A 16,275-nucleotide genomic window follows, 5' to 3' on the forward strand; every position below is an offset into this window, starting at 1 on the left:
TCATTTCGTAACTTAAGAGATCCATAATAACATCATGGGTGGCACGATCATTTTTGGCAAATTGAATTTGATTTTGCAGAGCAGGGCATTCCAGAAATTGTGGGGTTTGACTTCCAGATTTGTCTCGATGTTTGCCTTGGTAAACAGAGTCCAGGAACTGCATCGCTCAGGGCTTTCCTCCCAGATGAGGCTGATATGCGCTTGTATAGTTGAAACACTGTTCAAAATGTGCATATCAAAATTGCATGTGGATGTTGCTATGTCTTCTTTGTTTGAGTTTACAGTAAATTACCTGTTGTGGATTATTCACCTTTTTGTCACTGATGTTTCAATGTGGTGTACTTACAGATCTCCCAACGATACCCGACTTTTCATAATACAGGAACATGATCCGGAGATGCTGTCTAAATCCTTTGATGAGCTGCATCTGTTTTCTGACTCTCAAGGGGACCTTGTCTCGGTCAGTAAACACACTAGAAGATGATTTGTGATCATCCATGTCACCATGGTTACAATGTGATGTCTGTCATATTTGATTTAAAGTAAACATCTTATACCCTGATAGCAATGTTCGTTGGGCCAACATTGGCCAACGTAGGCTCAATGATGGCCAATGTTGGTCCAACATTGGCCCAACAGACATTGCTATCTGGGTATGAGTTAACTCAAAGGATTATGAATGATTTGGTTTCCAAAGTGAGTGAGTGAGTTTAGTTTTACGCTGCATTGAGCAATAGTCCAGGCCCCAATTTCTCGAAACAAACTTAAGTTTTTGGGTTTGACAATTTGAAACAGCTGAATTTTTAACTCAACTGCATTTTTAACATAAAAAAAAGCCCAAACAACTTAAGTAATCTATCCACCAAACTCAAATTGTCTGCTATGTTTGAGTTTAATATCAATTTCAGTTTATTCTAGGAAATGCATTTGCTCACATTTGAGTAAAAACTCTAACTTAAGTCAAAACTCAGACTTAAGTTTGTTTCGAGAAATCGGGGCCAGATATATGGCGGTGGTCTGTAATTAATCGAGTCTGGACCAGACAATCTAGTGATCAACAGCATGAGCATCAATCTGCGCAATTGGGAACCGATGACATGTGTCAACCAAGTCAGCAAGCCTGACCACCCGATCCCGTTAGTTGCCTCTTACGACAAGCATGGGCTACTGAAGATCAATATTCTAACCAGGACCATCACAGGTTGGTTTCCAAAGATATGATCATGCTTTTATAGCCATAGGCTTTTGTGTGAATAGGAATCTTTGTTGTTTAACCCAGCAGTAAGCCAGCTATGTAACAGCTGTCTGTAAATGATCAATCTGGGCCACACAATGCAGTGATAGACATCATGGTTAGTGAGTCTGACTACCTGCCTCTTTTGACAAGCATGGGTTGCTGAAGTTAAATTCTAACTCATATCTTCACCTGTTGATAAGGAATGTAGTACTTAGCCTGATTATTCGATAGATTAGCATCTCTTCCAGATTTCAACAAGTTAGTCATCATTCATGAACCAATACAACAATTAGTCCCTGGATATTCAGTTTTCTTGCTTCGACACGGAGTGGAACGACTGTAAACTTTTCATTTGGCCTTTGTCCCATCACCCGTGTATATCCTTCTGCTCTCGCTATGGACTACTTACCACGATTCATACGACACATGCAGCACGCTCCCCAGCAACCCACGTGACCACTGCTCTCACATCATTCTCTTTCTTGTCGCATCCCTGGGTGGACGTAATTGTGAACACTCAGTTCCCTTCATTGAATTTTCCATTATGGGGAAACCTGAAGATAAACGCTAGCGCAAGTTTTGCGCACAATGTTAAAGACTTTTTCCAATTTTGACACTCACAGTTCTTGCGTCGACTGTGTTGGTTTGTATGAGGCTGACGATGAGGCAGGCCGTGCTAGATATACCTCTTCAGAATTGAGTCCTTCTTCTGTTAAGAAACCTCGTTTACAGTGTACTACTTTGACTCCAAGGCCATCGAAATCCCCTCACTCGGAGGGGGAGGATTTTATGGCCGCCTCGTCCAATTCTTACCTCTAGGACGATTTGAGGAAATTGTTGGGTACTCACTTGTCCCCTTCCCCTGGGGCCTTTTGGGTTGTAGTGATGGGACAACCGAACTGAACAACGCCAGCGAACTGGTTCGTCAGATCATCCTATTTGCCAAACTCATCCGAGTATCATCGCCGAACCGTTTTGGCAGGTCAAACTGGTTCGCCGCAACATCGCCGAACTGATTCTTCAGCCCCCAATTGCCCATTTCTTCCATCCGAATCACATCACCGAACTAGTTTGTTAGGCCAGATTGGTTCACCCTACGGACCTGTATCTCCTCGAACCAATTCATCTGTTTATCATTGCTGTTCTAGTTCGTCTGGTTGATCTAATTCACCACACCTACAGGTTCTACGGCTTGAACAGAGTTACTTCGAAATAGTTCATCCATCTTTACTGAACCACATCTCCGAACTGGTTTATCGGATGCTTTTGCGGTTCGAACCACTACGGGAATACTACACCGAACCGGTTCATCAATTTGTACTGTTTTCGTATCAACTCTCTACTTTGCCTAACCGTTTGGATCCTTATAAGACCTTGTCATTTAGCCGTTTTGGGTATCATTCTCGCTCTCACTCCCCTCACCCGCCCGGTTCTGTGGAGCGTATTGACCCTGTTGTATTGACTGTTTTTTCCCCCCAACTATCAGTTGGTCTGCACTCGCCGACTTCGTATCCTATACGTTGCCACAATGAATCGATTGATCACCAAACCGATTCACAACACCAATCCCGTGCGAAACGCTGAATCGATTGACACGACCAAACCATTTCACCTGTTCGAGATAGATCTTATCACCCAATTGATTTACCATGTCAAATCGATTTACACAGCCGAATCGATTCACCACAGCTGATCCGGACCTAGTAATCAAACCGATTCAGATGCCGAATCGATTCACATTTGATGTTAGTAGTGCTGTCATCTAGATTATGCCAGGCCCTTGACATTCTGACTATCCCAGATCTCCAATACTCCATCCATCTCATTCCAGATTTAATCTACCATTTGATCTTCACGTTGATGAATGATTCGGTCCAACGAATCTACCCTTCGGTGCAGTTATTAGCTCTACAACCACCCATTTGTGCATTACTAGATTATCTTGCTATCCAGGAGTATTTTACGATGCTTCACTGAGTCCTGTTACTACAGACTACTAACAGTGTTCTGGTGTATCGCTGGGTGCAATCATGGCTTGGTTCGTCATCCTGTTCACCCTTCCAGTGATGTCTTGTCATGTATCTAGCATCCCTTAGCCCGGATTTTATGGGTTGTCACTTGCCCGGTTAACCAAAGACTGTGTTGTCCGGATTTTTGTCACCGTTGCATCATGGGTAACATTTGCAAATGGCAGACTACTGTTTGTTTACCAGAGACTTTTGTTGATTAGAGTGGCTATGAAGTGCTCTAACAGACTCGTCTTGGTCCCACGAGTCGGATATCAATTCCAGCCTCTAATCGCCAGTAACGATGAACAGTGCCATTCCTGGTAAGAGGGATTGTGTCGGGATTCACTCCATCTGACGAACCAAATGCTTCAGGGCCCCGTTTCACAAAGCTCTCGTAAGCCTAAGATCTCATAACTTTTCTTGTAGCATTCATACCTCCTATACTGTAACATAGGGGGTACGAATGCTACGAGAAAGTTACCAGATCTTAGGCTTGCAAGAGCTTTGTGAAACAAGACCTGAGATTGCCGTTTGTACAAATTCCATCACTCCGTTTACAATGTGAACGTTTCTGTTGATTGTCTTACAATCTCCATGTGCCAAACCTACTACATTCAGCACTCCGTTAGTACTGTCATGGTAGCTGGACTATTTGAACATTCTTATCCCAGGAGCCAATAGTTGTTAGGCCTCCTCACCACAGCTCAAGCTTTCACTTACAGAAGTCAACTTCAGGCCAACAACCCCAACGCATTAGTCCACCTCCTCACTTCAGGATGGTGTCGATCAACCTTCTACACTTCATCATGAAGAAGGGAGACTTCCTCATCAGCCTTGATCTTCAGGACGCCTACCTTCACGTTCCGATACATCCAGAGCAGCGGAAGTACCGGTGGGAGCCATTACAAGTGGCAGGTCCTGCCATTTGGAATTTCCACGGCCTCGTTGCTTTTTACCCGTATTACCAAGCTGATAACAAGTTTCCTGCATCGTCAGGGAATAGTTTTTGTGAGTTACATAGACGACTGCATCCAGTCTCACCAGGATTCAGCCGTTCTACTACAACATCTACAGTTCGCCAGCAAGTTTGCCAACCTGTCTGTCAAGAATAAAAGCAAACTCTCAAAAATCGTAAGCACTGCGTCTAAATTTTATTGGGCTTCCTATCGAGAGTATCAGCTGTTGTTATGAGCAGCAAATTTCCAAAAAGGCAAACAAAATTTTAAGTGATCCTACTCACATAATTTTTTCGGAATATTCCTCATTACCCTCTGGACGCAGGCTGCGTATGCTGGCTTTTAAAACAAACAGGGTTTGCTACTCATTTGTTCCAACTAGTATTAGATGTATTTACAACAAACTCAATGAGTAACTTGTCTTCCAACTGTTCAAATTCTAGTCAATATCAATGACTAAGCTGCTTCACCAGTAAGGGTGGCTGTTGAATTCCACATGTCGGAGTTAATACCGACTCAAAAGCTTCAATTTATCTGGGTGGTGTTCAACACCTGTCAGGGAATCCTTTTTTGTGCCCCAAGACAGATGGGCAAAATCCAGCGTTGTGTCCCATGAGCACTGTCTTAGGCAAGGACTCTTCGACTATGGCAGGAGCTATTAGGTCTCTAACGTCAGCGCAAGCCCTGACTTACAGAGGCCAGCTTCAACTTCATCCGTTACAACAGTTTCCCAGGATTCGTGTCTCCGATTTCGGACCCTCAAGCATGGGACCTCGACGCACAGGCAATCTCATGGGAGGGACTAAATGCGTATGCGTTCCCCCCCTCCAGCTCTACTTCCCAAAGTAGTACAAAGTTGGGCACCACCAAGTAGATACTTCTACTTTTGGTAGCACCTTTTTGGCCAGCAAGAACTTGGTTCATCGACCTCAGAAGTCTGGCAGAACCAAACCCGGTACCAGTTCCTGATCGAGACGATCTACTTCTTCACCCTCACTCAGATCTTCATCACAGGTCCCCTCGGACCCTATCTCTTCACGTACAGATTGAAAATCTCTCGTAAGGGCTACTCTCGTAGTTTAGCTACAGATATTACTTCTTCTCATAGGACGTCTACTCGTTCATTATATGACAACAAATGGAAGAGATTTTAGGTTTCTTGCAAGGCTAGAGGAATTCAGTATCCTACTTTCGCCTCTGCTCAGGTCGTTGCCGAGTTTCTACAACACTTGCATGCTACGAAGAAACTCAAGGGTACCTCATTATTTAGCCGCCATTAATTCTGTTCTGGCTACCACTATGGGTACCAAGGTATCCACGGTTCCAGAAAGCTGCATTTACTACGCTCATACAAGCTCACCGACCAGGAAATTTTGTCCTACGGCCTGGGATCTTTCGGTAGTGCTTTATCACCTAGTTTCTGGAGACTATGAGCCTCTAGAAGACAAGGATTTTGAGCACATCACTTTCAAGACTTTCTTCATGGTAGCGTTAGCTACCGCGGCTCAAATTTCAGAACTGACATCAAGGTTTGAGTGAAAGAAACATGAAAGTCTCTTCCTGGGTCACTTTGTCACTTTGACTGGTTAGGGCACTACGTATATTCCTTACCGCTTCTCAGGACCGGCGACATACACCTATCGACCACCTCTACAGCTTAGGTGTCTAGGACTACATTGTCGTTCTGGATGCATTCTACCATACTACAAGCGTAGACTTTGCCGGTTTACCTCCTCCAGCCGTATTCAACCCTCATGAGACTCGTGCTTTAGCCTCGAGAATGGCGTTGCATAGCGATTGCTCACTGACATCTGTCATTGAGGGTTGTTTCTTGTGCTCTGGCAGTGTCTTCTCATCTCATTATCTGCGAGACCTCACGGTGACAGACGTCCAAGGGTTACACCAGTTTGGACCACTCGTCCTGGCTCAGCAGCTCTTTTCGGCTCAGCAGCTACTGCTTTCTGTATTTATTGAATTAAGTCTGAACTTTATGTTTCTCTTTTGTTCACATTGATTATGGGTTTTTTAGAATTACTTCACTTAGTTTGATACTAAGGCATCTAGACACCGCCACCAAGTTTGGCATAGTGGTTTTAATAGTAAAGTGTGTGTCGTGATGCAGAGGTGTACGACATTCTCGCTTACTGATCTCTACTCTATGGAGCAATTTCGTAAGTGAAGTGAGTCCTTCCCGAATCCCAGTGGATTTCGTTTCATTCTGACTCCTAACTTGCCGGACTCATCCTTTGACTAAGCTTATCTAAAGGTGCGGGGGTCAATTTGATGTTGCTTTGGAACTGAAAGTTAAAACTTGTGAGTTTCCGATTCATCTTCGCTTTCACCCTCTACGTGATGGTGTCTGTGGGGTTGTCTCAAAGCAGGGCCTGTTCCAATTATCAGTTGAAAAACTGTAATTACGGAGGTACATTGGAAATATTGGCAACGTGAGGCCTACTGGCTAAGCTACGTCCTTTCGTCTTAATGAAGGTTGTGGCTAAACACCACATCGCTCAGGAGCACCAATCTCTCAGGGAGGAGTCGTGCTTAGTAAGCCAAGCTGTACAGGAGAACCCATCACAAGTATAGGAGTTGTGTGCATGCATAACAGGCCTCCCTTGTGCATCGCTATCTACGATTGTTCGGGATTATACAGCTGAGCTGTCCTTTCTGGTGAGATTTAGGGTAATCTGCAACCTGCCGTCCAACCATGGAATAAGTGCAAGCCATGAGATAAGATAAGTTTAACAATTTGAAAATTTTAACTATAAATTGTATATTTATATGCTTATCTTATCTCATGCGATGGACACCTGCCCAACCTCCCCACTACTCAGATTACCATGACAGCGCCAAGAATGAGAATGATGTGTGACCAGTGGTCACGTGGGTTGCTCGGGAGCATGCTGCATGCCTTGTATGAATCGTGGTAAGTAGTAGTCCATAGCGGGAGCAGCAGGATATACACTTGGGACAAGAGAGGCCAGGGGAAAAGTTTACAGTTGTTCCACTCAATGTCGAAGCAAGAGAGAGAGGTGCAAGCCTGAGATAAGATAAGGATATAAATATACAATTTATAGTTAAAATTTTCAATATATGATTTTTGATGGAAAAGTCATCATTTCGGTTTCGAGAGTTAGTTGGAAGTGTTTTGATTTTGTTCTGTGCTAGTGCTGACTTGTAGAGTTATCTGTTGGCAGAAGTTCATCAAAGACCCATACACCACAACAATGGGGGGGTTCTCGAAAGTCACCAACTTCCTGCGTGACACCCTGATGCAGCAGGAAAACCCAATCACACGGCCACGCGAGGAGGTTGCAGAACTGCTCCAGGAGGACATTCCAGGAATGGAGATCAGTCACCAGGATGAGCCAGGATTTGAAGTTGTGACAAAGGTCAGGGTTATTGCTTACTCCACAATCTAAAATATAATGTAACTCTACTGGGAACTGAAATATTTATGGTCAGAGATAGACAGTATGGTAAAGTGAGATTCAGCTTCATCTCAGTTATTTAAGAACAGTTACTATGAGTGAGTATGGTTTTACGCCGCTTTTAGCAATACTCAAGCAATATTACAGTGGGAGACACCAGAAATGGGCTTCACATTTGTACCCATGTGGGGAATCGAAACCCGGGTCTTCGGCGTGACAAGCCAGCGCTTTAACCACTAGGCTACCTCACCAGCCCCAGTTACTATGAAGCCATTAGTGATAAGTGTTGATATATCTCAGACCAAGCTGCCAAAACGGCCCGAGGTGAAACGAGGTGACCCTTTGAACCAGCAGCAGTGGACAGCTCAGATGGATGATGAGGGACGCATCAAGGATCCAGAACATGTCAAGGACATCATTTTCAGAGGGGTAAGAGTTTTAGTCCAATAATATGTGCACTTTTCCAAGAATCAGTTTAAAATTTATGCTCTTTTGTTCAAATTGTATTTTTCTAAGGTACTGATTATGAATAAATAGGAAACGTTCATGTCCTCCTACAGTCCTTGGAACTTGGGAAACCTCTATTACAGTTGTTTGTATGATGCTAGGGAATCGACCCAGTTCTTCGTGGAGAGGTGTGGAAGTTCCTTCTGGGCTTCTATCGATGGGATGCAACCTTCAAACAGAGACAAGATGAGCTCAAACGGAGAGTGTAAGTATACTATGGTTATCACTACTCTGGATTCATGCCAGGTACCCCAAACCTACTACACACACTATTGAAAACATGATATTACCATTGACTCTTACTAACCATAATGAGTAATTATTCTCATCTTGATACAACATAGAGCAATTTCCATCACTCTTGAAAACTAATAACACACAACCCAAAGGGAGCCTCTTCCCTGCGAGTGCTTTTGACCAGGTTGTTGACTAGAGTTACCTCCCCATGAGGCCACACTTCACCTTCTTTGCAGATGGCAGCACATGGTTGTGACTTACACTCTGTATCCTTTGACATAAGATGCAGTTTTGATACTTTTGAGGATAATATTCACCATGTACAATAACGCCTCATATTTTTTTATGTACTTTCTGGAGCCATCATCCTCTGTGAATCACCTTCAGCTGGAGGACAATGCATTAAGGCTGAGGATATATTTCTTTAACAACCATAGTGCCTTTTATGATTTGGCGTTTATTACAACTCCCAACATCTGATGACTTGCACACTTGTGCATGCACTGAGGAATGACATCATATGGCTGGACATATACTACCTTGACAACTCGAGGGGTTAGAGCCAGAACCACTTATAACCACACAGGCACATTTCGAGAAACAGCACTCAAATGTTTGGACAGTTATAAAAAAATAATAATCAACTATTGTTTACTGTTTTGTGACAAGGTGACAGAGTATGCTGGTGCATTCATGTTACTATACAACCATAAATATAATCAGCCTAATTAAATAGGTATGACGAAAATAAACTCTAGCTTGTTCTGGCGTAAATGTAAAACACTCGGGGCTCTGTAAACATGAGAGCGAGAACCAGTTAAATTAGAAACACAGTGTATGGCAGTTAAGAATATGTTGAGAATATGTCTGTCCCCGAGTCAAGAACTCGGTTATCTTTAAACAGGGGATTGTGGCATAGTTTGCGGCTCACGATTTCCTGTGTCGCAGTTTCCACTAACTCGGGAGCATTATCTTTGCCCCAACAATTGTATCAATGCGAAGCCAACTAAAAGCAATGACCCCTGATCTCAAGATCACCCATATCATCACAGCCAACCACTGTTTCCTTTAAGCCCTGTAACCATATCCTGCGGTAAAGCTGTTTAGGCAGTATCCCACATTCTCAGCTGGTGGCTGGAACCATTAACCAGCAGTAACTGCCTTTCCGTTATTGAATGCATTTTACTTATAGCTCGCCTTAAATTGTGCTTGTGAGATTTTATCTTCACATGTTGTTATCACTGAAGACATCAGTAATTGCTTAAACCACCTTCAAGACTTTCTTTAGACTTTTCTGTTAGATGACAACAACGCCTCAATACTTTCAACATAGTTCCACAATGCATCATTACCGTGTACTTCTTTATTGAAGAATAAAACCAATTACTATAAGACATTGTAAGTGTTTCAGTATTTTTAACTATTTCAATATTATATTACATGTAAACAGAAATTCATAAACAGTATAGTTTCAAATTACTGAATAGAAGAAAATCAAGCACAGTCACAAACATACACATAATACGCAACCACAGATAAGCTCATTGCATATTAAGTCAAATTAGGGATAAATGTAACGATCTGAGTAATAATTTAAGCCGCTTGGTATATAAAGTATCTTACCCGAGTGTCTTTTGATATCAAATATATCACCACGAGTTGATAAAGTAACAAATGTCCGAGGCTTGCCGATATTTTACTTTGATCAACGAGTGTTTATATATTTGATATCAGAAGACACGAGGGTGAGATTCTATTTATCATCCAAAATCACTCTTCATTAATTTTCAATGAAAAATGTACATCTCTGAACACAGTACTGCCATTGAACTCGCAGTGAAGCGATGTCATAGCAATGTGACGTCATCAAGTTCATGACGTCATATCATTGTCAGGGCATTGTGCAAAATTTACTCTCAAAACGATATGTCCTAGGAGATATCGTCTGATCTCACACAAGCAATGTCTCCTGTGGAACACAGTTTTGGATGATAAAACTTAATAGAACTATGACACTAGACTATGACATAGATGAAGGCTAAAGACTTTTGATACTAAAAATTAAGTCTGTTATAAGTGAATCAAGATTACATCACACAGATTAGATAGAACACTGAATAATCACATTAGGTATTTGATGACATAGATATGTCATGTTAGATATGTGACATGTTAGATATAATAATGAGTCGTATTTCCTTTCGTTAATGATTTGATGACGTCTCAAAATGTAAATGTCATTTTTTGAATTGAGAATTAATATTGATATCCACCTCTTAACACTATTTCATACTCTTTAAAGGTCACATGCAACGTAAAACACAACTTTGCAGATTCTGATACCTTCGGGTATGGACTTACCAAACAAATCGTCAAAATGCAAATTCAACTTATAAAGTTGAAAAATAACGCCATGAAAAAAAAACGCTACGAAATCGGAGTTCAAATGTTTCACTAATTTTCCCCGACTTTTCTGGGGAAAATGGGTTTCAACAGCTGGGCTGCCGCTCATAGCACGCAAGAGTGAAATAGGTTCACAGCGAGCTTGGAAGCGGGTTGTCCGTGAATACCGGTGAAGGCTTTGGTGTGAGCTATTTTTCTAATGTTTTGTTGATATCTCACAGGCGCGAGCTTTTATATGTTATGACAGTAAATTAACTGTTTATATAATTTCACCACACGCTCTTCTTACCGAGTCACTTTCTCAGTTCGATACTTATTTAGCTTGACAGAATTTCTAACTGTGATATAGATATGTCGTTGTCACAGACAAAACTCAATGTCTTGTTTTATTGACACCTATGTGTGTCTGCCTGCCTGTCTGCTAATGGCAATATTTAATACACAGCTGCTATCACTGACCACATGCAATTTGAACTTAACACCAATCAGGCTATACACCATAAACAAAATGCATTGATTTATTGCCCGAGTTCGGTCTCTGTCATATTATGTAATTACACAGACAGGCAGGTGTGATAGTTGAACACTTGACATGTTATGATGTCTGTTGATTGTAAAATGTTATACACAAAAATGAGCATGTATTTACAAAACCCAACATCTCTACATAAACACACACAATAAGCCGTGAGGGCATAATGCGAAATGAACAAGCCGTGACACTTGAGTGCACACCCACCCGCCAGACTGGGTTCGGTATCCCGCTGCTTCGCTTTCTTGGGAAGTAAACCGGTACACAATATTGCACTTTTGATTTGCGATTGTACGCTTTATAATTTTGTTTATATGTTTTTCATAACCAGCAATGTATATTATATGTCACTTAATAAGTGATAATTGTGTTTTAATTATGTTTGATTTTTTGGTTGCATGTGACCTTTAAACTTGTTAAATAACTTATAGGAAAAGGTTTACATAACTATGTGGCCTGGTGGAAAAAAGTGCTTTGTGTGAAATATGTGTGCAAGTTAAATTTGCAAAATGAGGAAATATATAGCAGAACACTTTACAGTAAATGAGGAGTCAGGAAATAATACAACATAACATGTTCTTGGAAACATGGCATGCCATTTGAATGAAAGTGACTAAGAAATATATAAAACCAGACTATGACACTATGATTATTACACTATCCTCACCCATGTCCACAATCATATTATAACTTACACCATGTAATAGCACAAAGCAACGTCTGTTGTTTCAGTGTCGTAGCTTTAGTCTGTATCGGTGTCTGTATCCTGCTCCAAGGCCAGGAAGGGGAGGCATTCTACTTTGTCAGCATCTGTCAGGAGTTCTTTGTAATAGTTGTGATACTCTCTGGGTATAATACCCGACCGACAGAGTGACATGAGATCTTTGTCTTGGCTGAGGAAATTGCTTGTTTTCCCTCGAGTACCTTCGGTCAGAGGTCCACAGATACTCTGAGGTCTTCCCCGGTGGCTGCCTGTAGACACTTTCCGTTCTCTGAATGGCTCATTGCTGTGCTCAGTCTTGAAGAAGTTGCTTTCTGGGTTGTCTTTAATGTAGCGCATCCAGCACATTGACAACCAGTTCACACGACCACCATCTGTATCAATTTTGGTGTTTTTCAGTCTACCATGGGCATATTTCTTAAAGTCCATCACATCGGTGAACTGTATTGGGATGACAATATAAGGGTCCTTTCTTCTGGCCATTCTTATAACAGTGTCCCACTGGCTTGGTACATAGATGCTAGTCTTCTTTTTGGCAAATTCAATGGTGGAATGAATTGCATCGCACTCCATCTGTGTGTGGCCTGGCTCTAGAAATTTGTGGTCAATTGTACTGATGTGTTCAATAGTGGTCACAGCATGTAATAGGGAGGCTGCGACATACTGGTTTCTGTTCTGTCCTGAACAGGTATCTGAATACAGAACTACATGCTTGACGGTTGGTGGCAAAGCCTTCAGCTGAATTTGCAGGCATGATGCAACTTCACATGATCCCCTCTTGGCATCCACTTCCGACCATACAAAGCATGTGCCTCCTTTTGTGGCTAAATCGTACACTGTAAAATTGTAACAGTTCAATTTCCTCATGTAGAAAAGTTCACTGACAAGTGAGCATGGTGTATACATGGAGTAAAACTCTGAGTCTGATGAATCGAGTGCGGTTTTATCTGGATCATATTCTTCACCTGACGATAATGCTGGGTCGTTGTCAGGGACCAGTCCTTTCCTACTCCTTAGTGTTGACAATAGTTCATTATCAGAACTGTCAAAGTCACTGTCACTATCCCTCAGAGATGATGTTCCTCCGCCCATAACACTGTACTAATAAGTCTGTAGGCGCATCACTCTGTGTTGGTATGTCTATAGGCGCATCAGTATGTACTGGTATGTCTACAGGCATTATAACTCTGTGCTGGTATGTCTATAGGCGCATGAGACTGTACTGGTATGTCTATAGGTGCATCTGTCTGTTCAGGTATGTCGATAGAAGCATCAGTCTGTTCTGGTATATATATATAGGCATCACTCTGTTCTGGCATGTCTATAGGCATAAGTCTGTACTGGTATGTCTATAGAGCATCACTCTGTTCTGGTATGTCTATAGGCTTAATCACTCTGTTCTGGTATATCTATAGGTGCATCACCCTGTACTTGTATGTCTATAGGCGCATCACTCTGTTCTGGTGCGCCTATAGGCGCATCAGACTGTACTTGTATGTCTATAGGCTACATCAGTCTGTTCTGGTACGCCTATAGGCGAATCAGACTGTACTTGTATGTCTATAGGGGCATCACTCTGTTCTGGTATGTCTATAGGTGCATCACCCTGTACTTGTATGTCTATAGGTGCATCATTCTGTTCTGGTATGTCTATAGGCACCAGACTGCACTTGTATGTATATAGGGGCATCACTCTGTTCTGGTATGTCTATAGGTGCATCACCCTGTACTTGTATGTCTATAGGTGCATCATTCTGTTCTGGTATGTCTATAGGCGCATCAGACTGCACTTGTATGTCTATAGGTGCATCATTCTGTTCTGGTATGTCTATAGGCGCATCAGACTGTACTTGTATGTCTATAGGTGCATCATTCTGTGCTGGTATGTCTATAGGTGCATCACCCTGTACTTGTATGTCTATAGGTGCATCATTCTGTTCTGGTATGTCTATAGGCGCATCAGACTGTACTTGTATGTCTATAGGTGCATCATTCTGTGCTGGTATGTCTATAGGCGCATCAGACTGCACTTGTATGTCTATAGGCGCATCAGACTGCACTTGTATGTCTATATGTGCATCACTCTTTACTATTGTGTCTGCAGTATCATTACTCTGTACAAGTATGTCTGCAGGCGCATTACTTTGTACAAGTATGTCTGCAGACGCATCACTCTGTACTGGTATGTCTGCAGGCGCATCACTCTGTACTGGTATGTCTGCAGGCTTATCACTCTGTACTGGTATTGCACACTGTTGTGGTAAACATCTGGGCGTAGTATCCATCTTTCTTTGTAAATCAAGAGGCACATAACGCTGTATTGATACAAACTGGGTTTGGTTATCCTCAGTGGTATGATCTGGTGTTGGTATATCCACTGACTCATCCTCTTCATCATTTCGCGTCATACTGTATTGGCATATCCGATGGTTTATCAGATTGTGCTGGGGTATCCAGCCACTCCCCACATGGGTTTGGTTCATGTTGAATATAATCAGAATTGACTGACATATTAGTGGCAAGTGACCAACTTGTGGCTGTGGCAAAGTCAGATTGTAATAATTCATCTTCATCTGCGTCCGGACCATAATTCAGACATCTTGCATAGACCTAAAACCAGAGTACTAAACTAAGGGACTGGCTAATATCACACACTGAATTTGATAACACTAACACTCAATAATCAAAGCAATTCAGTTTCAATTTTAATTAGTGCTGGCAAACAACTATACAGACAACAAATCTCGTAAGTGAAATACAAGTATATTACCACACTCATGTGTGTTATATTTAACAAGTACTTATTTTCTATTTACAGATATGACTTACCTGTAATGTCTTAGTGGGATTTTCGTACTGTAAATGTTCCTAATATAAACGCACACTTTAGAAAATAGCTCCTCTCCCAAGGTTCAAAATAAACTAACCTTGGCTAGTGTGAAACAAACCCTGTAAACAGCTGGGAGAGGCACGCTTATATATGGCTACAACAGAATAACAGAAATTAAGACCATCTGATCCCGGAGAGAGGTCCTTATCAGCTGTAAGTCTAAAGAGCCAGAACATTCCTTCAGCATATCAGTTGTTTTAACCGGTAAGGGAAATTCTTGATGGACACCACACAGTCTGCCAGAGGCGACTGCTGCCAGTTAAGGGTTTATGGCATGAGAATATCAAGCGTGGCTACAGCAGTTGAGCAGGACTGAACGGTGTATATTAACATAACATAACCTGGTCTATACCAAAAGGAGAGATAATTGATAAGTTGTTTGTACTCTAATGCATAACCACCTAATTAAGCCCCTGATTGCTATGGGCTTTTTTTTATGAGTAACATGTCAGTATGTGAGTGCATTAATACCCTTACCTAAATTTGACAGAATTATTTACTTAAGGTGTTCTGGCACTAACCCCTCGAACTGTTGTGTGTTTGCATCTCTGCGACTTAAACACCTACAACTTATGCACTTAGAGGCATTGAGGCTTTCTCAAATGGCTTCTCCTGCAAATGCCATTCATCTGGAACAGAGACTACAAGATCATGAGAACACACAAAGGCCATTATATGATGACTCTATGATGAGTTACAGGTTGTTCAGACAACAGAGAAATAGTTATCCCCCGCAACACGTTTTCCAGGGGGTGTTAAAATGGACTCTGTGGTTCCTTTCACATTTGTCTTTTCCTAGGAAGAACTTAAAAAACGTTCAATATTTCTTCACCAAACTTGGCACATAGATAGATCTGGTGTTGTTTTGGTGCCTTTTGGTAGTTTTGGATTTCTGAATAAAATATTTTTTTCGTTTCCATGGCAACAAGTTTGGCTTCAATTGAAATTGGTGGTAGTGCTCTTTTCTGGAGCAGAACTTTAAAACCGTTCACTGTTTTTTAACCAAACTTGACACATAGATAAGTCTTGTAGTGTACTGGTGCCTTTTGGTAGTTTTGGAATTCTGAATAAAATATTTTTGTGTTTTCCATGGCAACAAGTTTGACTTCAAATGAAATTGGTGGTAGTGCTCTTTTACGGAGCAGAACAAAAAAAACAACATTCACTGTTTCTTTACCACATTTCGTACATAGGTAGATCTAGTGGTGAACTGGTGCCTTTTGGTAGTTTTGGATTTCTGAATAAAATATTTCTTTGTGTTTCCATGGCAATAAGTTTGACTTCAACTTAATTTGGTGGTAGTGCTCATTTCTGGAGCAGAACTTTAAAACCTTTCAATACTCTCCTTCCAC

General features: G+C 41.6%; 1 protein-coding gene across 2 annotated transcripts in view; it reads left to right on the forward strand.

Annotated features, from left to right (window-relative positions):
- LOC124288849 (TBC1 domain family member 15-like) overlaps positions 1–16,275 on the forward strand; it is a 32,991-nt gene that overhangs the window by 7,523 nt on the left and 9,193 nt on the right. For both annotated transcript variants that reach the window (XM_046725409.1, XM_046725408.1), the window contains exons 5-8: positions 349–460; positions 7,400–7,594; positions 7,934–8,062; positions 8,242–8,345. In XM_046725409.1, the coding sequence (XP_046581365.1) occupies positions 349–460; positions 7,400–7,594; positions 7,934–8,062; positions 8,242–8,345 (540 nt within the window). The remainder of the gene's footprint in view (positions 1–348; positions 461–7,399; positions 7,595–7,933; positions 8,063–8,241; positions 8,346–16,275) is intronic.

This window comes from Haliotis rubra, unplaced genomic scaffold (genome assembly GCF_003918875.1).
Source record: "Haliotis rubra isolate DU_JTF1 unplaced genomic scaffold, ASM391887v1 Scf427, whole genome shotgun sequence".
NCBI lineage: Eukaryota > Metazoa > Mollusca > Gastropoda > Lepetellida > Haliotidae > Haliotis > Haliotis rubra.